Genomic DNA, 22,337 nt, shown 5'->3' on the forward strand with positions numbered 1-22,337 from the left:
ACCCGGCTTCTGCTCCGAGGGGTCCATGACACAAACAAATCCAAATGCATATGATACTTCGGTTACAACTGAAGAAACACATGGCAACCTCCTAGTGTCTGCTAGCCAGCCCTTCCGACTAAGGCCATCCCTCGTTCTCAGTGAGACCCTTTTGTAGAAAAGGACTAAGGTTGTCAATGTTGTACAACTGAAAACAGGGAGGAGGTGGGATTCATTTAATGATTCAGCCACTCAGAATGACATCAGCATCATTCCTAGGAGCCCAAAGTATGGACTCCTGGCCCTGGCTCTACGTGCTCATTTCAGATCCTGCCTCACAGTCACCGGCCTCTCTGTCCAGCCTGAGTAGGAACACTTGTTGTGAACATTTACTGAGCACCTGTCCTGTGCCAGCCCTGATGCAGCTGTCATTGTGCTGGAGGAAGAGAGACAGTGAGTGCAGAAACAGAGCACCAATCCTCTCCACACTGGGAGCCGCGCACCAGACAAAGCAGGACCATTGAACAGCCCCTCTGCCAGGAGGGGACGCTGCGCCTGCACAAGGCAAGACAGCCTGGGTTTCCTTGGACAGGAAGACCAGCTCGGGCCTTACTCACCAGCATTTGGAGGGGGTACTGACTGTGCACTGCCAAATGTTTACAGAAAATCAAGTCACAGGAATTTGTTAGGACAAGCTTTGAAGAGCTCTGGGACTGTCAGATGCAGTGGCTGATCTCAACGTGAGAAGGCTTTCTCACGGAAGGGGATGAATCTAAGCCTCGGCTGGCAGAAAGCTCCACTCACATTGGTCCTGGGGTGCAGCCAGTAGGCGATGTTGGTGTCCAGCGTGACCCACTCCAGCGGGCTGGAGCTGTACTTGTGCTCTGAGTTTTCAGTCCTCAACGTCAGCATCCGCCACTGGAAGAGAGCCAGAGACCTCTCAGACTCAGTGTGACAGTCAGACACCTTTCGATGTGCATGGCTTTGTCCCTTTCCTGGGTGTGTCCCAGCTTGAGTTCATCGGGGTCATGCAGCAGAGGCAGTGTAAGGAGACTGCCTGTCAGAGCCCTGGCTTCCACAGGCTTGTCATCACCTCTGTACAGTGAGGGACTGGACTCCATCTCTCGAAGGCCACTTGCAGATTCAAGACTGATTTTACGAGTCTGACTTCTGCAGTGCTCTATTATGTTGAACTTGGCCCATTCTGACCTGACTAAAGGGGCCTTAAAATACCCTGCAACATCACCCCGTTATGCTAAGGCACAATCTCCTCAGTTCCTGATGCAAAGCACTGTTACACGAGGCACTTATCATTTAGAGAGGAAACAAGCATTTGACTGGTGAGTCTGTCTGAGGTTCCAGCTCGAGAGACTGAATGTGTGCCGTTAAGAACTCTGCAGATCACAGGGCTATGCTAAGTAGCCAGTTTCCAGCCAGCAAGGTGAGGCCTCCCTCCACCCAAGTGTCACCTGCAGTTCCGTGAACCTGGCCATGAAGCTCAGGTTTCTGCTGATGTCAACCTGAGTCGATGAGTGTAGCTCCAGTTCCCTTTCCTTCTGTTCCTGACCTAAGGGAACAGAGCGGAACACCAAAGAACGTGAGTGGAGTAAGCTCGGGGAGTTCAGAACAGGAGCTGATTCCCCTGCTTATGAAACAATCCACAGCGCCTCTTCACCACACCACACCATTTCCTTTAGATTTCCCAGCCTTGTGCAATACTACCCCATTAAAATAAGCTCTTTTGGTCCTTAGAAAGCTTAGCTTGCAGTGGGATCAATTCGCTGCCTTTGTAAGGGTGTTTCAGGGTATAAAAGAGCTTTAGTCATTTTTTGCTTCAGCTAAGTACAGGAAGGGAGCTGTCACAGAGCCTGGAAAATGGGCTCCACTCCCTCAGGGGGAGGTGGTGACTATCAGTGTTGATGTCTCACTAAACCACCGCGCGCTAATGTTCATGCAGTTCTACCCAAGGAGGTCGGGACTCACCTTTCCCATACCGATGCTCCTCCACGTTCCACACCATGCTCTCGTGGTAGGCCCTGTTCAGTTTCTCCCCAACCACCTCCAGCTGCTGGAAACCCCAGTCAGGGAGGTGTGCCCCGCTCAGCTGGCAGAACACAGAAGGTAAAAACGGGCATTACAGGAAAGTACAAGCTCTCCAACCTCCCACGCTGGCTGGGAGACAAGTGTCCCCACAACCCTCGTCCCTCTGTCACTCTGCCAGCAGCCAATGAGGGCAGCAGACTTTCCCCGATAGCATCTTTATGTTAAGATTCAAGTCTGGGAAATTGTAAAAGCATCCATCCTTGAGTGTAAAATAAATAGGACAACGATTAACAAATGTCCCACCTGGCAAAAGCCAGCACAGTGTGAAGAGCTGAGGAAACAGATTTTGTGAGCCCACGGTGTTAAGAAAGAAAGGCTGTGCCAACAGTCACGCGCTTTACCTTTAAGATGGCGGAAGTGTTCACGTGCACAAACCGAACTTCGGACATTATGGTCTTCCAGATGTCTGTATCTGACTCTCTGTTGACGATCTCCTACAGAAACAAGAGGCTGTCTTTAATCTGTTTTCAGTTTCCTTATGCGTGAAAATAGAGACTGGTGGCAAACAGTGAAATTCACTGCAGGAAGAAAGGACTGCAGGAAGAAAGGGCTGCAGGAGGTCATGGAGCTGTCAGGGGGGCTGTAAGGGACAGTTCCGGATGCCACTGTGGACTGTTCATAGTCCATGTGGTGCAGACACTGGCCAGACGCCGTGAAGAGCAGGCCTTGCCTCCTGTTACAGGAAGCACACGAGAGGCTTCAGAAAAGGAATTAAGAGACTGGTCACCCTCCTTGCTTCTCTACAAAGCCTATCATCCACTGAAAGGGCTGAGACCAAAAACCAAACCAAACTCACTGCCGTCAAGTCAATTCCAACTCATAGCGACCCCTCCTTGGGTTTCAGAGGCAGTATCACTACGAAAGTAGATGGCCCTGTCTTTCTTCTGTGGAGTGGCTGGTGGGTTTGAACCACCAGCCTTCTGGTTAGCAGTCAAGTGCCTTAGGCACTACACCACCAGAGGCTTAGAGCTCTGGATAAAAAAAAGGAACAGTTTTCAGTCTTTAATGTGCAAATATGAAGATGGCTCAGGTGAAGGTCAGAAAACGGATATTAGAGAGGGGCTCACAATACAGGGCGGTGGTTATGGGTGCCACCAAGTTGATTCCAATTCATAGCGACCCCACGTGACAGAGCTGAACCATCCTACCGGGTTTGCTTGGCTGCCAGCTTTACGGAGCAGGTCACCAAGTCCTTCTCCTGTGGGATGCTGGGTAGGTTCAAACTGCTGAACCTTTAGGTTAGCAGTGCAGTACTTAACTGCTGCACCACCAGGGATCATCTGAGATGGGGTGGTAACAATAAAAATAACCAGTAGCTGAGCGGCACTTTGCATTGCCCATCTTATGTGACCCTCACAATGACTGCAGGAAGTCATGGAGCTGTCAGAATCAGTGGTGGGACAGGAGCGTCCCATGTCCCTTAGCTTCAGTACTGGACAAAGGGGGCAGGGAGTGTTGAAGATGCCATCAGGAGGGACTGAGAAGGAGGAGGAGCAGCAAAGAGGTCAGCAAAGGAGCCATTAGTAGCAGGAGACAGAAGAGGAAATCAAGCACAACCTGGGGGGGAGACTTTCAGCAGAAATTCTGGAGGGGGAGCTCCCCATGAGAAAGGTGTGGGTGCACAGGACGCCCCTCAAAGTGGGACAATGGGGAGAGAATGGAGAAACAGAACACACACAGATATCTGTAGCCTCGTTGCGGGAAGGACACCAGCCTTCCTTGGCTACATACAAAATGCAAAGTAAGCCTTCCCTCTGAAAGGCAGATGCAGGCTTGGTTCTCCAGTGCTGCTGTAACAGAAATGCCACAAATGGATGCTTTAACTGACAGGAACCTATTATCTCACAGTTTAGGAGGTTAGAAGTCCATATTCAAAGTGCCAGCTCTGACCTTGGGCTTCAGCTCTGCCTCTTACTCCAGGACTGCTGGAGTTGAAGGCTTCTCATAACTCAAGCAGCTGCTGGCTGCTGAGGCTAATGAACCCAAGGTTGGCAAGTAGAATGGCACAATCTGAAGATCAGTAGGCAACATGGCAGGCCACTGGTTCAAGTCCAGGAACAATCCCAAGGTCAGCAGGCAACATGGCAGGCCAAGACTCAGCCACCTGATGTACGAAAAGCTAGAGGTCTTCCTCAAAGCTTCCCCATATATAAATGGAAGCAGGCCACAGCCCAAAAGCCAGTAATTAGCTGCGCGTGCACATTACACTATGGAGCTGACTGCATTCTCATCATGGGGAGTAACTACATCCAGCTGCCTACCACTCAAAACCATAGCCCAGCCAAGTTGACACACAACCTTAACTACCACAATAGTGACCCCCAAAATTCATGCCCACCCAGACAGAATGTGACCCTATTTGAAAATTGGGTCTTTGTAGGTGTGATCAGGTTACAGTGAGGTCACACTGCAGTACAGTGGGCCGCAATCTTGTGGCTGGTGTCCTTAAAAAAAGAGGACACAGAGAAACACACCGAGGTGGCGGCAATGAAGATGGAGCAGAGAGTGCAGTGATACGTCCACAAACCAAGGAACACCAAGGACTGTGGCAGCATCAGAAGCTGAGAAAAGCATGGGGTAGTTTCTTCCTCAGATCCTCCAGAAGGAACCAACCTGGATGACGCCTTGACTTCAGAGTCCTACTCTCCAGAACTGAGAGCTCTGGTAGCATAGTGCCTAAGGCACTTGACTGCTAACCAGATGGCTGGCGGTTCAAGCCACTCCTCAGAAGGAAGGTTGGGCAATCCTACTTCCATAGTGATACTGCCTCGGAAACCCAAGGAGGGGTCGCTATGAGTAGGGGCCAACTTGACGGCACATAACAACAACAACAACAACAACAACATTAAGCGTGTACAAAAGCTTTTATGAGAAAATTTGAAATCTTGTAAGAATTACCAAAACGTCACACAGAGACACCAAGAGAGCACATGCTGTTGGAAAAATGGCGCCAACAGACTTGTTGGACACAGGGATCCCACAAACCTTCAATTTGTAAAACACACAGTATCTGTGAAGCATGATAAAGCAAAGCGCAATAAAACGAGCTCTGCCTGTACTATAATTATGAGACTGTAGCTGTAGGGAGCTCTGGCAGCGTAGTGCCTAAGGCACTTGACCAGAAGGCTGGCGCTTCAAACCCAGCGGCCACTCCTCAGAAGGAAGGTTGGGCAACCTACTTCTGTAGTGATACTGCCTCGGAAACCCAAGAAGGGGTCGCTATGAGTCGGTCCGACTTGACATCACCCAACAACAACAGCTGTAGTTCTCCCTTCCTTGAACCCACAGATGGGAAGATGGTCCAGTAACTTTCTTCCTGCCACCTTTCCCAGGAGACCCACGTGCAGCCCTGGGGAGTGAGAGCTATTCTCTAAGGGGAGCCATGTGCCCCTGGTCCTTCAGGAGAGATGGCCACAAGGCCCAGATGCCATAGGATGGGGAAATCCTGAAGGAGCCCTGTATTTGATGGTCAGGCCTCTCCCTTGGAAATCAGAGAAGAGGGAAGCTGTCAATATTCAGGTGAATGTTGTCTTGAGGCTGAGGAAGTGACCCCAGCAGAGAGAACTGTCACTGGGCAGAGCCGCCTAGCTGTGAGCCACATGGAGCCCAACACAGCAAGCAATGAACATCTTAAATCTTCTCCTCTGATATATGAAGCAACTCAGATTCCCAACTTCCATAGAGGAGGACATAGCTGTTGCCTATGAAAACAGCTGTGCCCTTTTTTATGTACAAAAACCACCTGACACCTGAATTGGAATTCATCCAAGTGTGGTCTTTACTGACTGACAGACACAACCCCACCCGGGCACTCACCAATCTCCAGAGGTTCTGGGGAGGCATGGAGATGTTATAGTCAATGTAACAGGAGACCTCCTGGGAGTGAGGGCTCATTGGGGCTGCGACATCGTGCCTGTAAAACCAAACAGACCCTTCAGAAGGAATTCCTTGAACTGACCTTATTTTAACACTCCTCTGAAAGGTGTTTACTATTTCTTTAAGGAGGAAAAAGCCACTTTTTGGCACTAAGGCTAGCTCAGCCCTAAGGGACAGCCTGGTCCCAGTCGGTGGTCAAAGCACAAGGACGCCCCTCCTCAAGGGCTTGGAGGTAAGGGCAATGCTGAATAACCACATTTCTAGGGAAAGTACACACCAGTGTGGGACCTCACAAGAAAACCAATGAGGTATAATGTGTTTCCTTCAGAAGTCAGTCTCAAATAGCTCCCCACTCCACTTCTCAGCTGAGTAAGCCAAGCCTCACAAGGAGGTGACCATTCTCGCCAAGGCCCGGGAGCTCTGGTAGCGTGGTGCCTAAGGCACTTGACTGCTAACCAGAAGGCTGGCAGATCAAACCCACTAGCCACTCCTCGAAAGGAAGATGGACAGTCTACTTCCGTAGTGATACTGCCTCGGAAACCCAAGGAGGGGTCGCTATGAGTCGGGACTGACTCGACGACAAACAATAAGACCCTGGCCCTGAGGTAGCCCTGTTCCTGCCTGGGCCAGTGCACCCTGGCACTGCTATGTTTTGCTCTGAACAAAGAGAACCATGGAGGATAAACCTAAAAGCAGCAGAAGGGGGTGGTTGGGGGACGTACTCACGTGTTGAGGAGGCGGGAGGTCATGCCATGGACCAGCTGCACAATATCTCCATGCCGTACGGCCCTAGGAGGGTTGTTCACCACAAACTGGTACCTGCAAAGGTGGTGGGAGGACGAGCGCTGCCTTCACCTGGGGGGCTCAGGGCCTGCTCAGAATGACAGCAGCTATGACTTTTCACACTAGAGACAATCTGGAATTTTAGAGCTTCACAATCCATGTGCATCTCACGTTAGGTTAGTTAGTGTGAACACAAAACACACAAATTGTGTTTAATTCTTTCTTTTTTAATTTTAATGCATTTCATTGAAATATAATTTATGTACTGTGAAATACACAAAACTAAAGTGACATGGATCAATGCTTTTTTTTTTTTTTTGCAATGTTCCTTCCCCTCCCCCACCCCGGCAACCAACAAAGAAAGTTTCCCTCCATATATAAACCTTTCCTTGACCCTCCACAACCACGAACTAATACTATATTTGTCCTTCTGTGATTGACTTATGTCACTCAGCATAATGTCCTCCAAGTTCATCCATATTATGCGGTGTTTTGCAGACTCTATATTATTCTTTAGTGCTGCATAGCATTCCATTATGTGTATGTACCATAGTTTGGACTCCACTCTTCCACTATAAATCTTAGAGATAAATCCCTTATCAGGTATGTGATTATCGGCAAATACGAATTTGTTGCTGTCATTTTTGTTATGTGCTTTTTTGTGGTATCTATTTCTTTGTTCCATATAATTTTCTATGCTGAACTCATTTTGTTTATGAATCGTTATCATTTCCTTCCTTGCTACTGTTTTAGTATTTGCTGAATATTTATGCTGGTCCTCTTTTTTGATGTGAAGGTTTATCATTTTTCTTTGAAGTTACCCTGTGATTTATAGTTTTCTTGCCAAGTTTAGAACTGTCCATTCTATCTTGTAGTTGTCTTGAATTCCCTACCATCTAGAAGTTCTGTAATGACACATTTTTTTCCCTCTTTTTGTTTGTAGTTGTCCTCATTTGTCAATTGATGTCTCTGGTTCCCTGTTTACAATCTTGTAGGCTTCTTTAGTTTGGATACTTCCATAGCTGGGTTGGTTTCTGGGTTATATCATCTTGTGTGTTAATGGTCAGTTGTTGTTGGCTGTTGTTGCTTCTCTGTCCAAAGGGCTCCCTTTAGCATCTCTTATAAGGTTGGTGTGGTTTTAACAAATTCCCTTAATTTCTGTTTATCTGGAAATGTCCTAATATCACTGTCATATTTGAGGGACAATTCTTCTGGGTACATAATTCTTGGTTGGAAATTTTTCTCTTTCAGGGTTTTATACATACCATCCTATTGTCTTCTCACCTGCATGGTTTCTCTTGAGAAATCCGAGCTTAGTCTTCTTGGTTGCCCCTTGAAGGTAACTTTTTGTTTTTCCCATGCTGCGCCCATGATTCTTTGTCTTTGGTTTTGGTGAGTTTGATGATGACATGTCTGGGTGATTTTCTTTTGGGGTCTTTCCTGTTTGGGGTTCGTTGGTCTTCCTGAGTGGATATATTCTCATCTTTCATCATACCAGGAAAATTCTCTTACAACAAATCTTCAACCATTTTCTCTGTGTTTTTATTTTTCTCTTCCTGTTCTGGAATTCCAATTACACATAGGTTATTCCTTTTGATGGTATCCCACATGAACCTTAGGCTTTCTTCATTCTGTTTTGATCTGTTTTCTGATTTATCCCTTTCCAAAGAAGTGTTCAGGTATTTGCCTTCAATCTCCCAAATTCTGTCTTCCATTGATTCAATTCTGCTCCTTTGCCCATTCAATGTCTTATCTATTTCTGAAAATTTAGTATTAATCTTCTGGATTTGTGTGTGTAGATTTTGTATCATTTCTAATTTTTCATTTATTTTGTCATTTTGTTCTTGTACTGTTTTTTAAAACTGTTGTAGGGTTTTCTCTGTGTTTTCCTCAATTTTGTCAGTGTTTTCCTTGATCTGTCTCTCAATTCATTAAAGATACCTAAATATAATTCTTTTGAATTCCTTATCAGGGAGTTCTAGTGCTGCGTCTTCCTCAGGGATATGTTTTGGGTCTGTATCCTGGTCCCTTGTTTCTCCTGTTTTATCTTGCTTCTTTGTGTAGACTGTGATGCTCTGTTGTCTCTGAGGCATTGTGACGTTTTTGTGTTTTTATTTAATTGGTGATTGCATGTTGGGGTGATTTGTCCACCATTTTTGTTTTCTTTGTTTGTATGTTATCTATGCAAGCATAGTACTGTGCTGTGCTCCTCTGTTCATTAGTTGACAGCACTTATATACTCACCACTTGTCTCCTTTCCTGTTGTCAGCCTTTTTATGTCCTTGCCAACCTTGGCAAACAGAACCTATTCTTAGGTCCCTGGAATCTGAATGAGAATGCTATCACTTTAAAATGCAAAATGGTTGCCACTTGTAAAGATTCAAAATGGCTGTACCCTCAATCACTTTAAATATCCAAAATGGCCACTGCTTATAACCATTCAAAATGGCTGCGCCCTCAGTCACTTTAAATATCCAAAATGGCTGCTGCTTTTAAACATTCAAAACTGCTGCTCCTTCAGTCACTTTAAATATCCAAAATGGCTGCTGCTTTTAAACAATCAAAATAGCTGCGCCCTCCAGACAGCGGAAAGTGAACAGCTCAGGTTGTCTCCCTCCTTCCTGTTTCCCTCCCTAGTCATAGGCCACCAGCGTAGTAGTCCCTGCAGCCCTTGGTGACCAGGGCTGATCTTTAGGTCAATTCTCAGGACCCAATACCACTTGGAAATATTCAGACTGTTGGTGCCGTCAGAATAGCTGACAGTCCGCAGCTCCGACCGTCTCTGTACTCACTGTTTTCATTCAGGTTTTTCACTAGTTGGTGCCTAATCCACTTCTGTATAGTTCCTTTCAAAGCTCAGGGCTCCAGGATCATCATCTGTACCTCTGTCAATTGTTTTTGTTTTTCTTTGTTGAAGAGGGTCTGTGTCGCTTGTCTGCCTATTCTTCCACCTTATCAGAAGACCCAATTGTGTTTAATTCTTTTCTGATAATGAATGGTCAGTGTGATTGCAAACATGACTGCATGTACCAGGATCACATTTCAGAGGCTCTGTATCATGTGAAAGCTACAGCGATAAATACACCGCAGCTTCCAAGAAATCCTTCTAATGGGCAGACTCTCCCATTCGGTATCTTCAACAAACCCATACTACGTGCCCATTCTGCTCCCAACACTGGGCTGGGTGCTGAGCATATGGTGTCAAACAAGACAGACGTGGTCCCTGGTCCTCCCTCTTCTCTCAGAAAAACAAACCTGCTGCCACTGAGTTGATTCCGACTCACAGCAATCCTGTAGGACAGAACGGAACTGCCCCCCAGGCATTCCAAGGCTGTAATCGTTATGGAAGCAGCCTGCTATGCCTTTCTCCCGTGGAGCTACTAGTGGGTTCAAACCACTGATCTTTGGTTAGTGACCAAAAAAAAAAACCCACCAAACTGCTTAGCTACTGCGCCACCAGGGCACTACTGCATTGGGGGTGCATTGAGGGAGAAAGAGAGACACTGAACAAATGAACCAGCAAATAGCATCAATTGTATGACAATGGGTACAGGAACCCAACAGGGACAATGATAGAGAAACGGATGAGGCTTAGGAAGGGTGCTCAAGAAAGCCTCCCTGAGGAGTGGCCTTCAAGCTGAAGTTAAGAAGGAGCCAAGCAGGTAGAAGCACTCCAGGCAGAGGAAGTGGCTCGTGCAAATCCCTGCTGCAGTGGTTTGTCTTGTTCTGGAAACACAGAGGGTCAGTAGGGTGAGTGCTGTCAGCAAGGGGTGGGGCAGAACATGAGGCCGGAAGCTTAAGCATGAGCAGGTCATAAGAGCCTGAAGGCTGTGGATGAGTCTGGATTTGATTTTAAGAGCAGTGAGAGCTCAGGAGGGGTCTGAGCGAGAATGACTTCATGAAATTTACACTGTAGCAGCCCCCTCCACAGCTGCTGAATGGTAGCCTGGAGGGGGCGGGAAAGGAAGGAGACAGTCAGGAGTGGGCAGGCAGAGACCTGCAGGGTTCAAGATCTCATCTGGAGGCAGGATCAACAGGACTTGCTGATGGGCTGATTGGATGTGGGGAGTGAGAGAGAGGGGTGACCCTCATCTTAGAGGTTAAACTAAGGGATGCCACTTTGGATGAGGGAATAGCAGAGAGGAAAGAACCCCTGTTTTTGGATGGAGGGGAAAGGTGAAAGGAGAAAGGAAGAGAAGGGGAGTTTGGAACATGCCTATAAAACACCCAAGAGGAGACACCAAGCAGGCAGTTCCCATCCGAGTGTGGCCCACTGAGGAGTGATCGGACTTCGACGAACCTTGGAATTATCAAAGCAGTGAGGATGAATGAGAGTGCCTGTGGTGGGTGTATAGACTGAGGAGAGGATCTAGGACCAAGCCCTGAGGAGTTGGTCTGATCAGGCCAAGAGGCGAGCTAGGCTCCAGACTCACCTCCCAGGATCCTTTACAATCCACCAGTTGTTGACATCTTTGAAGGGGTAACAGGTCACCTGCTGCTGGTGGGAGCTGCCCCGGCCATTCTCGTATCTGCGTGAAGAGGGCAACAAGGACATGTATCTGGAAGGGGTCCAGAGATGGGCCGATAGGCCTTCCTCCCCAGGGTTCAGCAAAGTAAAGCAGGCGAAACGCTACCTAGTAAGGTGTTTAGGGCAAGACTGGGCAATCTATTTCCATAGTGATACCACCTTGGAAACCCAAGGAGGGGTCGCTGTGAGGCGGATCCAACTCGACAGCAGTGAGTTTGGTTTTTTTGGTATAGAGAAAATAGGAGTTTAAATCGCATAGGGCTGGAAGACATGAACCTAACAGTGCTAAGGCCTGGTGGGAAGAAACCCACATGTGGGAGGTGCAGAGCTCGTGTGCAGTGGAGGGTACTGGGCCCCCGCTCACCAGGCTCCCTCACGTTCACACACAGGTATAACCGACTCACTGAGCGCCAGGCCCCAGAGCCCCAGCTTCCTTTGTTTAGCAAATGTCTTTGTATAAAATGTAAGTTGATAACATGAGCAACATGGTGTGAACACACCTGTAATCTTCAAACTAACACGCTCACTTTCCTTACATCATGGGGTAGGTGTTCTGGTGGGAGTGAAGCCAGCAGGGGATAGGCTTGCCAAAGACACTCCTCAGAGTAACCTGGGAGCCGAAGGCCACTTCCAGGGGCTGGCCTCGTGTGATCCGAGCCAGCCCTCCCTATGACAAAGCACAAAGGCCAACAAGTCAAAGAGAGAGAGAGACTCAAAGCAGCCTTCCTAACAGCTATTCTAAAACAGAAGTACCTGTTCAGGGCAGGTCTCCCTCTGGGGGAACAACGGGCTGGTGGCAGTTATTATAGCAGTGCAACTATCTACATCATTGTGTTAGATTAAATGCCATCTGAATTCTAGCTGTCACTGGTTGAACCCTGCCTCGGGGGGTGGCAGTCCACGTGCCTTTTCATTTAGTTCTGACAAGCATCCCAGAGCAATCAGAGTTCATTTCAGAGATGAGAAAACCAAGACTCGGGTTAATTACAGGCAGGGTTTAAAAGCAGGTCTGTTAGGCTTCCGAGTCTATGTTCTTAAGCACTCAACTGGTACCTCTGCTAGGTGTTTTTTTTTTGTTGTTATTTTATTTTATTTTGTATTTCAGTACATTTGGCTAGTTTTGCTGAGCTAAAGCATGACTGAATACCAGAGTTGGGTCTGTCCTACAGCATTTGAAACTGCCCAGAGTTTGCAAGACTTGACTTTAAGATGCTCTCAAGAGGGTTACCCTGAACACCTCCGACAGCCAACACTCTCACTCCGTCGAGATTATCACTGTGTTCAAAATTAGTGCCAAGTACTGACGCACAGTCCTTATGCCTTGGCTTGGTTCTTCCTCTCATGCTCACTTGATGATGTTTCTATCAGACAGACTTTCAATCTCCCACCTTTAATTTAAAGTGGCCACGACTTCCCACGGCTTACCTCCAAGCTGGCCTGGAAAGCACTGGACATGATTTGGTCGTGGGGCCCGGAGCGATAGAGTAGAATCAAGTGGACGTAGAAGAAAAGTAAGTACATGAGCATTGGGAGGACCAACAAAGCCACTGCTCTGGCCAGCAGGTGGCAGAACACGCAGACCTGCCAGAGAGTAAAGGGAAAATCACTTCTGACCACACACCCAGGCTGCCTGCTTCCAGCTGCTGCTCATCAGCGTTAACTCCACCCACTTGCTCACAGTGCTCCAGAAGAGCCTGAGGCAGCCCCTGATATCAATACTTACATTTGATAATGTCTGGTCTCCAATCAGGTGCCAGGCGTGGACCGCAGCAACGCTGAGCAGGAGCAAGTACGTGAAAACACCCGTGTATTTTACGCTGAAAAGACATGATGAAAAGTGAAAACTTAAATGAGACATCAAAACAAGGAAGAGGAAAAAAACATGTCTAAGACAAGCAGGTCAAACTCACCCAACTGTGCAGGAACAAGCAACTCCTGTCACCGTTAACCAAAACCACCAACTTAGAGAGAAAGGGCTGGAAGAAAACAGAAAAACACAGCAGAGATGGGACCAGCTGTCAAACACTCCCTAAAGGCCAGTGACGTACACATTTCCCAGAACTATCTTTTCAGGTCAGCTGGTTCTACCAAGCACCAGGCACAATAAAAATGAATTGCAGTCCTGCAAAGTATCAGCCCTGGCAGAATTTTTCCTTTTGTCCAGAGAATTTTCCTTAGTTTAAGTTATAGGAAAATGAAGGTGCATTTATGAACTCACGTGCCATGGTGGTGCAGCCACCTAAGTACAAGAGGTATCGAGCAAGCAGCCCCTCAAAATAAGAAAGGTAGCAGACCTCAGGAAGACCAGCCGCCCAGACTCTTTTATTTTCCCCATTTACAAAGGAGGAGACAATGCATTTCCCATACCTGTGTTTCTGGAGGTTGGAGAACTTCAGGTAAGACAACACAGACAACAGGTTAAAAAATATGAGTGCTGACTCCAAAAGCATTAGCCTTGACTGAGTGATGAGAGTGTTCTCTGTTACAGGGAGAAAACGTGTCAAGTTTAAGGTAGGCAAGAGCAGATGGCTAAGGCATTACAAAAAGGCATGCTGCACCAAGACAGACAGCAACATTTCAAAGTATCATGGACTGTGAGGTGGGCCAGTCAGACAGCACTGGCTGGGTGGGAACTGTGGAGCTGAGTTCTCAGTCTGAATCCTGACCACCAAAACCTGACCGTGTGACCGTGGACAAGTCACTTCACTTTTCTGAGTCTTATTTTTCTTGTTTTCAGAAATAATACTGACTTTGTAGGGCCATTATTGTATAGGCACAGAGCCGCATATAAAGTTGTCACCCAAGAAACAGTAGTTCTTACTTTCTAGTCTAACTTTTCAGCTGATTTAATTGCATTTGTTCATCCACCTGAGCTGGAAGACTCTCTCTGATGAGTCCCTGCTAATCCATGTGTCCATCTCAGTTAGTCAAGGCCTGGGAAATGGTGTGAAGAGGGGAGATTATCACTTAGTGACAAACCTGGTGGAAGGTGGATGTGTGCTCAGGCCAGACCTCGCAGTGCTTGGGCTGCACCTCCCCTAATAATGAAAGTCTGATCACAGAGGGCACAAGTCCATGGTCAAGGGGCGCAGCCAGGACCCCAAGAAGTCACACAACCAACCACGGACGATCTGGCTGTGCTCCTCCCTGTGAGCAGAAGACGCTGCGGGCAGCATGCCTTCTAAACTCACGAGGGCTCTTGGATCGAACACTGAGAAGCAGCCCAGGCCAGAGCTTGGTTCTGCCCTTCAGCACCAGGAGGACAGAGCAGAGGCCCAGATCTTACCTATAAGCATCAACAGAGCAGCTCCCATGGCGGTGCAGTGAGAATAGTTGAGCTCTAGCACTATCTGGTAGGCCATCGGCACTGAGAGAGCCCCTGCAAGAGCCGGCAGCAAGCGCAAGGACCAGACAGGCACGTTGCTGCTGTATTCTGGAAAAGCAACCACACAGCGGTGCTGAGGGCGCTGCGCACAGCACCTTTCTATTTGCAGATGTGCTTTCAAACCAAGCCCTGCTTTGTCAGCTTCTAAACTGCAGGTCTAGGGGCTCTGGTAGCATAGTGCCTAAGGCACTTGACTGCTAACCAGAAGGTTGGCGGTTCAAACCCACCAGCCATTCCTCGGAAGGAAGATGGGGCAATCTACTTCCATAGTGGTACTGCCTCAGAAACCAAGGAGGGGTCGCTATGAGTCAGGTCCGACTCGACGGCACATAACAACAACAACAAATTGCAGGTCTATAAGATTGGGGACCAACTCAGCAATCAAGTGTGCAAACTCAGGTGAGAGCTTTGAAATCAGCATGACATAGTTAAGAAACCAGCTCCCCCGAGCTGAACGATGACTAAGGATTCTGCAATCACTTAATTTTTTACTTGTTTACAATTTCACTCCATCCATTTCCAAAAATACCGTGACAACATTCAAAATGTACATGTGCAAACGATGAATGAGGTGAGATGCCACACAGAGTCTGAAAACTACCAAAAAAGAGGCAAAATTGTCATTGCAACAGAAGTCGACCAGACTTTTCAGAAGTGTCCTCTGCATGCAAACAGGTGATCACACGGTGGTGCGGTGGAGGTGACTCATTTGTATGGCATTTCTACCCATGGTCTTTGTGACTCCACCAGATCACTGGGGAGGACCCTGCAAATAAGGTATATGGGACTCTAATGTTGGGATCGGTTAATTCTGTCACTCTGCCAGGCTAAAATGAGCCTTCCTAGAGGCAGAAGGGAGGAATCTCACTGACATCAAGAGACAAGAGCTGGAGTTGGAGTAGAGTGAGTCCTTGGACCTAAGACCCCTGTGCTAGACCTCTTTGGCAGAGATACCCTGGCAGAGATGCCTGGCTGAGAGACGGTGGCAGTGGAACCAAGAGGCACTAGACAGCAGCGGGCTTTCTGGCCCACAGAGTGAGAAAGCTGAGTGCTTTGGGACAAGTGGCTCGCTGGCATAGTGGGATGCTCCTAGGTGTACCTACTGGCAGAGCTAAAAGAGCTTGGTAACACTTGCCCGAGCAGGCAGAGCCCAGGCCAAGAGGCCAAGGGCCAGCGAGGTGTGCCTAAGGGCACAGCAGAGGGGAGACTGTCCTGACCGAAGAACTGTATCCTGAGAACATTCCTGAAACTGAATTGTAACCTGTTACTTCTCTAATAAGCCCCATAATCATGAATATTGTCTGTGAGTTCTCTGTGGCCACTGCAATGAATTCTTGAACCCAGCAGTGGAGTAGCGAGTTCCCTGGGAGGGATGACTGATGTCAGAATTGGTAAAAAGGCTGGAGGAGGGTAGGGGCATGTCTGGCCTCATAGGAGTTAGCCCTTGGGCTGCTGATGGTGATTCTGTCTCCCCCTTGTGAAGTCAGAGGTCAGAGAATGCTGCCTCCATGTCCTTTTTTGCACATACCTTGGACTCAGACTAATAAACTATGCATATTAACCCTTGAAAAAGCCATGACCTCTCATTCTAATATGTGCAAATTAATAAGGAAGGGAAAGGAATGTGATCTTTTACCTGCTCCAATTCTGTTCCACAAAAAGTTACCATCAAATCCTCCTACATAACCTAAAACAGAAAGTTAACAGTAAGGATCCCATTCAGCATATATTTCTAACGGTACCAAACTGTGGCAGGCAACAGGGAAACAATGATACATAAATAATAAGACACGGTTTCTGCCCTCGAGAAATGTCACTTCTACATTTTAAATGTCCTTGAGGCCCCAAGTCAATGGATCCTTCTTTGCACGATGAGCCCACCTCCCAAGGCCAGCAGCATGTGGCCGAACGGTGGTCCACTGTTGTCCAAGAAGAAGATCCGCTTCATGTAAAAAGAGATGTACTGCCCATAATATACTTCATCAAAACTGCAAAAACAAAACCAAACTCACATTACAGTCAACTACAAATCTTAACTGTCAAGAAAAGGTATGAGAATAAGTGGACATGTGTGCTTCCCAATGGCTTTAGGTGAATGATCAGGAAAATTCAGGAACATGGACACTTGCCTGATACAGAAAATTCATGAATACACTGGGCACTGAGAATGCTCGCCCTGTACAGACTACTTCTCCTCTGGTTTGTGATTTAGAGGTGTATTATCAACCATGCTGCTGAAAGGCCTCTGGGACCCAAAGCCAGTCCCGCTGGTCCACCAGCACTCGCCTGTGGCCAAAAGTTGGAATCAGAGCTGGTGACCCAATGAAACAGGCACAGGTATAAAGGCAAGACATGGAGGGACCAACTGCAAAAAGACATTTCCAGACCACCAGGGAAATCTGATGGATACCAGAGAATTACTGTCAATTTCTCAGCAGTAATAATGGTACTGTGGTTATATGATTTTTGTGTTTCAGAATTCATATCTTATAGATCTATATGCTGAAATATTTATGAATAAAACATCACATCTCAAATTTGCTTTAAAATAATCCATTACAGAGAGGGAGTTGTCTATGAATTGATCAGTGGCATATGTAGCTGGGTGATGAGCACATTGGTAGGAGGTCATTACACTTATTCTTCCTAGTTTTGTATATATTTGGTATTTTCCATAATAACTTAAAAAAATGATACATGTTTAGTAACATAACATAACATTAATAATAGCAGCAATCATTTCCCACTATGATGAAAATCATATTCTAAGGTCAACGAAGACTCACTTCCAAATTCATCCATTCTTCACCCTTTAGGATCTGACAGTTACTTAAGGCAAGCAGCTATATCCTCCAGCAGCCCTAATGGTTCTCCCCTCCACTGCCCCTGTTTAATGAGCTAAGTTTTACCCAATATGAACCTATGGGACAAGATCTGAAGTGTATTTACTGTGGGGACTGTTCCAGGGACAAACTGGCCTTGCCTCTTGCTGTCAAAAACACACCACAAAGAGGCCCAGCATCTCATCTTCCCATGCCTGCCATTTAAAAAGGCACTTGCTATCACAAAGAGTACTGAACAAATGACAGTTCTTTTTGGATTCACCCGGGGAACGTTTGGCTTACACTACAGCCCGAGGATAGGTGAGCCGCCACAGCCTACTCAGCAATCCCACCCCAGTCAGAGCCAAGACACTCAGGTTGATGTCCGCTGTCACCACTAGTGGTTGCCTCAAAAATCTCAACATCTTGTAGAAAAGTAGGCTCGGGAGGATGCCCTGCAAAAGAAGGGAAGAGCTATCGTCAAGAATTGGGCAGCAGACTGGGATCTTAAAAGCTTGCAAACAGTCATCTGGCTGCAATGATGGTTCTCTCCTCGTCCAGAGCAAAGAAGAATGAAGAGAACCAAAGATTCATGGAAACAATTAGTCCTAGCGACTGGTACACCATGCAATCCTCAGCCTATACGACTATAAGACCAGAAGAAGTAGATGGTGGCTGGCTACCACTGTCAACCACACAGAGGGGGAATCTATGTAGGAGATCCTGGATAGGGTGGGAAAACAATGTGGAACAAAACTCAAAATCATTTGGAAAAAAAAAAGGGACCAGGTTTGCTGGTCTGATAGAGCCTGATGGAACCAATGAGACTATGGCCCCTAGGTGCCCTTCATGTCTGGAATTGAACCCATACCTGTGGCTTCCAGCCAAACAAAATAAAGGCATAAGAGGTGAACATTTCCATTAGGTAGATACACTCCTTGGAGAGAACAATCCTGGGAGAATAGAAGGGCTGTGTATGCACAGGAAGACAGCTCAGGGGGCAGGAGTGCATGGAGGGAAAGACACAGGGAAGAGGTAACTATGGGGAGGAAGTGGGAGGGGAGCTGTTGCATTGTGGGAAATTGTAGTCAATGTCATGAGACAAAGTATATGAGAGCTGCTGTATGGAAAGCGAATTTGCTCTGTAAACTTTCACCCAAATCACAATTAAAAAAAAAAAAAACCCAGACAGCAACCCTGAAAGGTTCAAATAGGCTTCAAAAAGGATCCCAAGCCACCCTGGCTCCTGAGAGCACAGCATTCTGGAGCTTATGGTCCATCACTATTGGGTGGTAACAGCAAGCTCCACCACCAACACATTTCCCAAGCAAAGAGACAATACAACTCTGAGGTTAGTGTAAAGACATTGGAGGGGGCAGGGCCAAAGGGCCCAAACCAGCCAAACCCACTGCCACCAAGTTGATTCTAACTCACAGCAAGTCTATAGGACCAAGTAGAACTGCCCACAGGATTTCCCAGGCTGTAAATCTTTATGGAAGCAGACTGCGTCGTCTTTCTCCCATGCAGCAGCTGGTGGGTTCATACAGGTGACCTTTTGATTAGTAGCCAAACGCCTCAAACTCTGCGCCACCAGAGCTCCTTATGGGCAAAAGAGCAGCAGCAGTAAACCAAGAATTCAGGAATCTCAGGATTGAATATTCATTTGACTCAACATCTCATTCAAAACACCTGCGGAGCCCTTCCTGGGAAGAAAACTAGTTACCACCGAGTCAACTCTGACTCATGGCAGCCCTGTGTGTGTCAAGTCAGGACTGTGCTCCACAGGGTTGCTGTTTTTAATACTTTTGTTGTTGTTGTTGTTGGGAATACACACACTGTAAAAACCTACACCCATTCAAGTTGCTACATAGACAATTCAGTGCCATTGGCCACATTCTTCACGTTGTGCAACCATTCTTACCCTCCTTTTCTCAGTTGTTCCTTCTCCCCATTTATATAAACTCACTGCCCCCTAAGCTTTTTATCTAATCTTTTGAGGTGCCATTGTCAACTTGATCTGATACAGATTTTAAAAGAGTGTAACACTGAAGGCACACATTCTTTATTAATTTAGATACACTACTGTTTGGTTTTAAGACCTTAGGGGGATATGTTTGGTTTAACGTCTAAAGATTTATCTTAGGGCAATAGTTTCGGGGGTTCATTCAGCCTCCATGGCTCCAGAAGGGTTGAATTCTATGGGAATTTGAACTTTGTTCTGTATTTCCCCCCTTTTGACCAGGATTCCTCTATAGAATCTTTTATCAAAATGTTCAGTAATGGTAGCTGGGCACAGCCAGTTATTCTGGTCTCACAGCAAAGGATGCTCCAGTGTTTTTAACAGCTGGTTTCTCAGAAGGTCATCAGGCCTTTCTACTGAGATGCCTCTGGGTAGATTCCTACCTTTAGGTTAGCAGCCAAGCTCCTGAATTGTTTGCATCCCTTCCTTAATGTCTCCTCTGCCCCTCACCATGGCCAAGCAGCATGGCCACAAATGATTCTGACTTTGGACAGCTCCTGGCGGACCAGAGCACCTGCTTACAGCTGGGTAACCTCAACCTTCCTGAGCCTCAGAGCCTCCCCATCTCTGAGGACACATCTGCCCCCAAGTGCCCTCCCCCCTTGCTCCCTGTAGCAGCACCCCCCTCCAGACACCCCCAGCCTGGAGGGTGCATTTGCTCCTTTTCTGTTCTGAGCCTGCACACCCCCCCCCCCCCCCCCCATATCTTCGCATGTCCTAAGGTTGCATCTGTCTGCACCACCTTTCTCCTCCTAGGCCCAGTCTGATTGACACTGTTACTCCCTTTCTCTCTGCAAGGCTACATCTACCCTGGATGTCCCTCCTCCCTCCCTGGAGCTGTATCTTCCCTGAGCTGAGTGCCCCTTTGCTCCCTGAAACATCATCTGCCCTAGAAGCGCCCCCTCTCAGCTACTTCCTTTCCCTCCCACAGGCTGCATCTGCCTCGGGCCATCTTCCTTCTCACAGGCTTCCACTGCCCCTGAGGGCCCCTTTTGTCCCGACTTTGCATATGCCTCTGGGTGCCCCATTCCCATCCCAAGGCTACATCTAGCTTCTGGGACTCTCTCCTTCGCCAAAGACACTTTTATCCCTGACCATTCTATTCCCTTCCCAAGGCATGATCTGCCCCCAGCGTTTTCCTGCTCTGAGGATGCACCGGTTCCAGGCACTTCTTGCCGCCCTCCCCTAGTCCCCCAAATATCTGACCTTAGGCTCGCTTCTTGCCCCAGGCTTCATCTTCCCAGGCATTCTTCTTCTCCCTTACCTCCTCCTAAAAGCGCCATCAGCCCCTGGGCCTACTTATTCTCCAAGGTTCCGTATGTCCCAGACGCTCGTTTTCTCTCTCAGAGGCTGCATTTGCGCTGGGCGTTCCCCTTCTCGCCCCAAGGCTGCATCTGACCCCGGGGAACCCCATTCTCCACCCGAGACTGCACCTGCCCCAGGCCCCGCCCCCTCCTCGGGCTGGACACGGACATCCCGGTAGTCCTATCGAGGACCCCGATAGTCCGCAGGCCGCGCACGCGCGACCCGCACTGACTCCGCAGCCCGGACCGGGCTCTCGTCTCCTGTGTCCCCAAACGTACTTGCTTGTCTCCAAATCCCCGCAGAGCCGCTCCCCGCGCCTGGCCGCGCCTCCTAACGCCCTGCGGAGGCCAACCGTTAGGAGCTGTCGCAAAGCACAGGTTCTGGGGCCGTTGACACTCCAGCCGCTCACAGCCCTGCTCGACTCTCGATTCGCCGGGTCTCCGGAGCTGAATTGACGCGGCGCGCTTGCGCACTGGGTCCACAATTCAAACGCGACTCAAGGGTTTGAAACGAAAGAAAGGATGTAAGACCTCATTCTTCCAAATTTATCATTGTTCAGCTCTGGTGGCGGCGTAGTGCCTAAGGCATTTGACTGCTAACCAGAAGCTGGCGGTTCAAACCCACCAGCCACTCGTTGGAAGGAAGGTTGGGCAATCTACTTCCGTAGTGATACCGCCTGGGAAACCCAAGGAGGAGTCACTATGAGTCGGATCTGACTCCACGGCAGTGAGTTTGTTTCTTTTGGTTCAGTGCATTAGTGTTCCAGGCATTTCTGGGGCTATATTAGACATGTGTATCGTTTCAAAACACGAATGGAGACATACGTATATTTTACTCCTTTTTCACTCAGTATGGCACGGAGGTCTATTTTACACGTCAGAAGTCTGACTCAGGACATAGAGATCTACTTTTTAAAGCGTCTACTCAACAGTGTCTATTTGGATGAACCTAGAGGCCTAAGTACTAACGCCTACGCCAAACACTGACATTGCACCCCCTGTCCGAACATCTGACCCATCCTTTAGATAATCTTACCATAAAATCAGCTCAAAATACAAGTCAAACTCGTTAATCTTTTACTTAACACATGGCACTACCTGAAAATGACCACTGCACCTTCCTTGCTTTCACTGATGAAATCTGGTCTATAATGTGCTCAAAGTCATTTTTTTTTTTTTCCCCTCTCGTTTCTTTTCTTTCTACATTCAGCAGAGCAAGATCACAGCCTGCCTTGACACCCCTGGCGGCCCTCAGATAAGGAAATACTAGTTTTAACTTGCTGAATAATCTCTCAGCTGGCCGTGGACACATGATAGAAACTGCTCAAAAGCGCCCCCTTCAAGTGGCGCCCAGGGCGTGTGTCATGCCTTAGATACGCCTCTGATGAATCAGTTTGTTACTAGCTTCTTGGCTAAGAAGTGTCGTTGCAATGCTCACTTGCATGAGGCAGGGCCAGAGGTGGTGGTGGTTGTTGTTAAGTGCCGTCGAGTCGTTTCCGACTCATAGCGACCCCATGCACAGCAGAACGAAACACTG

At 47.8% G+C, this 22,337-nt stretch overlaps 1 protein-coding gene across 1 annotated transcript in view; it reads right to left on the bottom strand.

Annotated features, from left to right (window-relative positions):
* Positions 1 to 21,277, bottom strand: part of LOC103199934 (protein O-mannosyl-transferase 1) — a 23,299-nt gene extending 2,022 nt beyond the window's left edge. Inside the window, exons 1-17 of the mRNA XM_007944342.2 lie at positions 21,080 to 21,277; positions 17,780 to 17,931; positions 16,536 to 16,642; positions 16,291 to 16,341; positions 14,556 to 14,702; positions 13,637 to 13,748; positions 13,180 to 13,245; positions 12,993 to 13,086; positions 12,695 to 12,850; positions 11,806 to 11,936; positions 11,175 to 11,270; positions 6,685 to 6,777; positions 5,899 to 5,995; positions 2,424 to 2,516; positions 1,963 to 2,083; positions 1,449 to 1,546; positions 784 to 897 (exon numbers count right to left, since the gene is read on the bottom strand). Of these exons, the coding sequence (XP_007942533.1) occupies positions 784 to 897; positions 1,449 to 1,546; positions 1,963 to 2,083; positions 2,424 to 2,516; positions 5,899 to 5,995; positions 6,685 to 6,777; positions 11,175 to 11,270; positions 11,806 to 11,936; positions 12,695 to 12,850; positions 12,993 to 13,086; positions 13,180 to 13,245; positions 13,637 to 13,748; positions 14,556 to 14,702; positions 16,291 to 16,341; positions 16,536 to 16,642; positions 17,780 to 17,901 (1,698 nt within the window). The 5' untranslated portion in view covers positions 17,902 to 17,931; positions 21,080 to 21,277. The remainder of the gene's footprint in view (positions 1 to 783; positions 898 to 1,448; positions 1,547 to 1,962; positions 2,084 to 2,423; positions 2,517 to 5,898; positions 5,996 to 6,684; positions 6,778 to 11,174; positions 11,271 to 11,805; positions 11,937 to 12,694; positions 12,851 to 12,992; positions 13,087 to 13,179; positions 13,246 to 13,636; positions 13,749 to 14,555; positions 14,703 to 16,290; positions 16,342 to 16,535; positions 16,643 to 17,779; positions 17,932 to 21,079) is intronic.
* Between the last annotated feature and the right edge of the window lie 1,060 nt (positions 21,278 to 22,337).

Source organism: Orycteropus afer, unplaced genomic scaffold, assembly GCF_000298275.1.
Source record: "Orycteropus afer afer isolate SDZICR_OR568_19922 unplaced genomic scaffold, OryAfe1.0 scaffold00123, whole genome shotgun sequence".
Classification (NCBI taxonomy): domain Eukaryota; kingdom Metazoa; phylum Chordata; class Mammalia; order Tubulidentata; family Orycteropodidae; genus Orycteropus; species Orycteropus afer.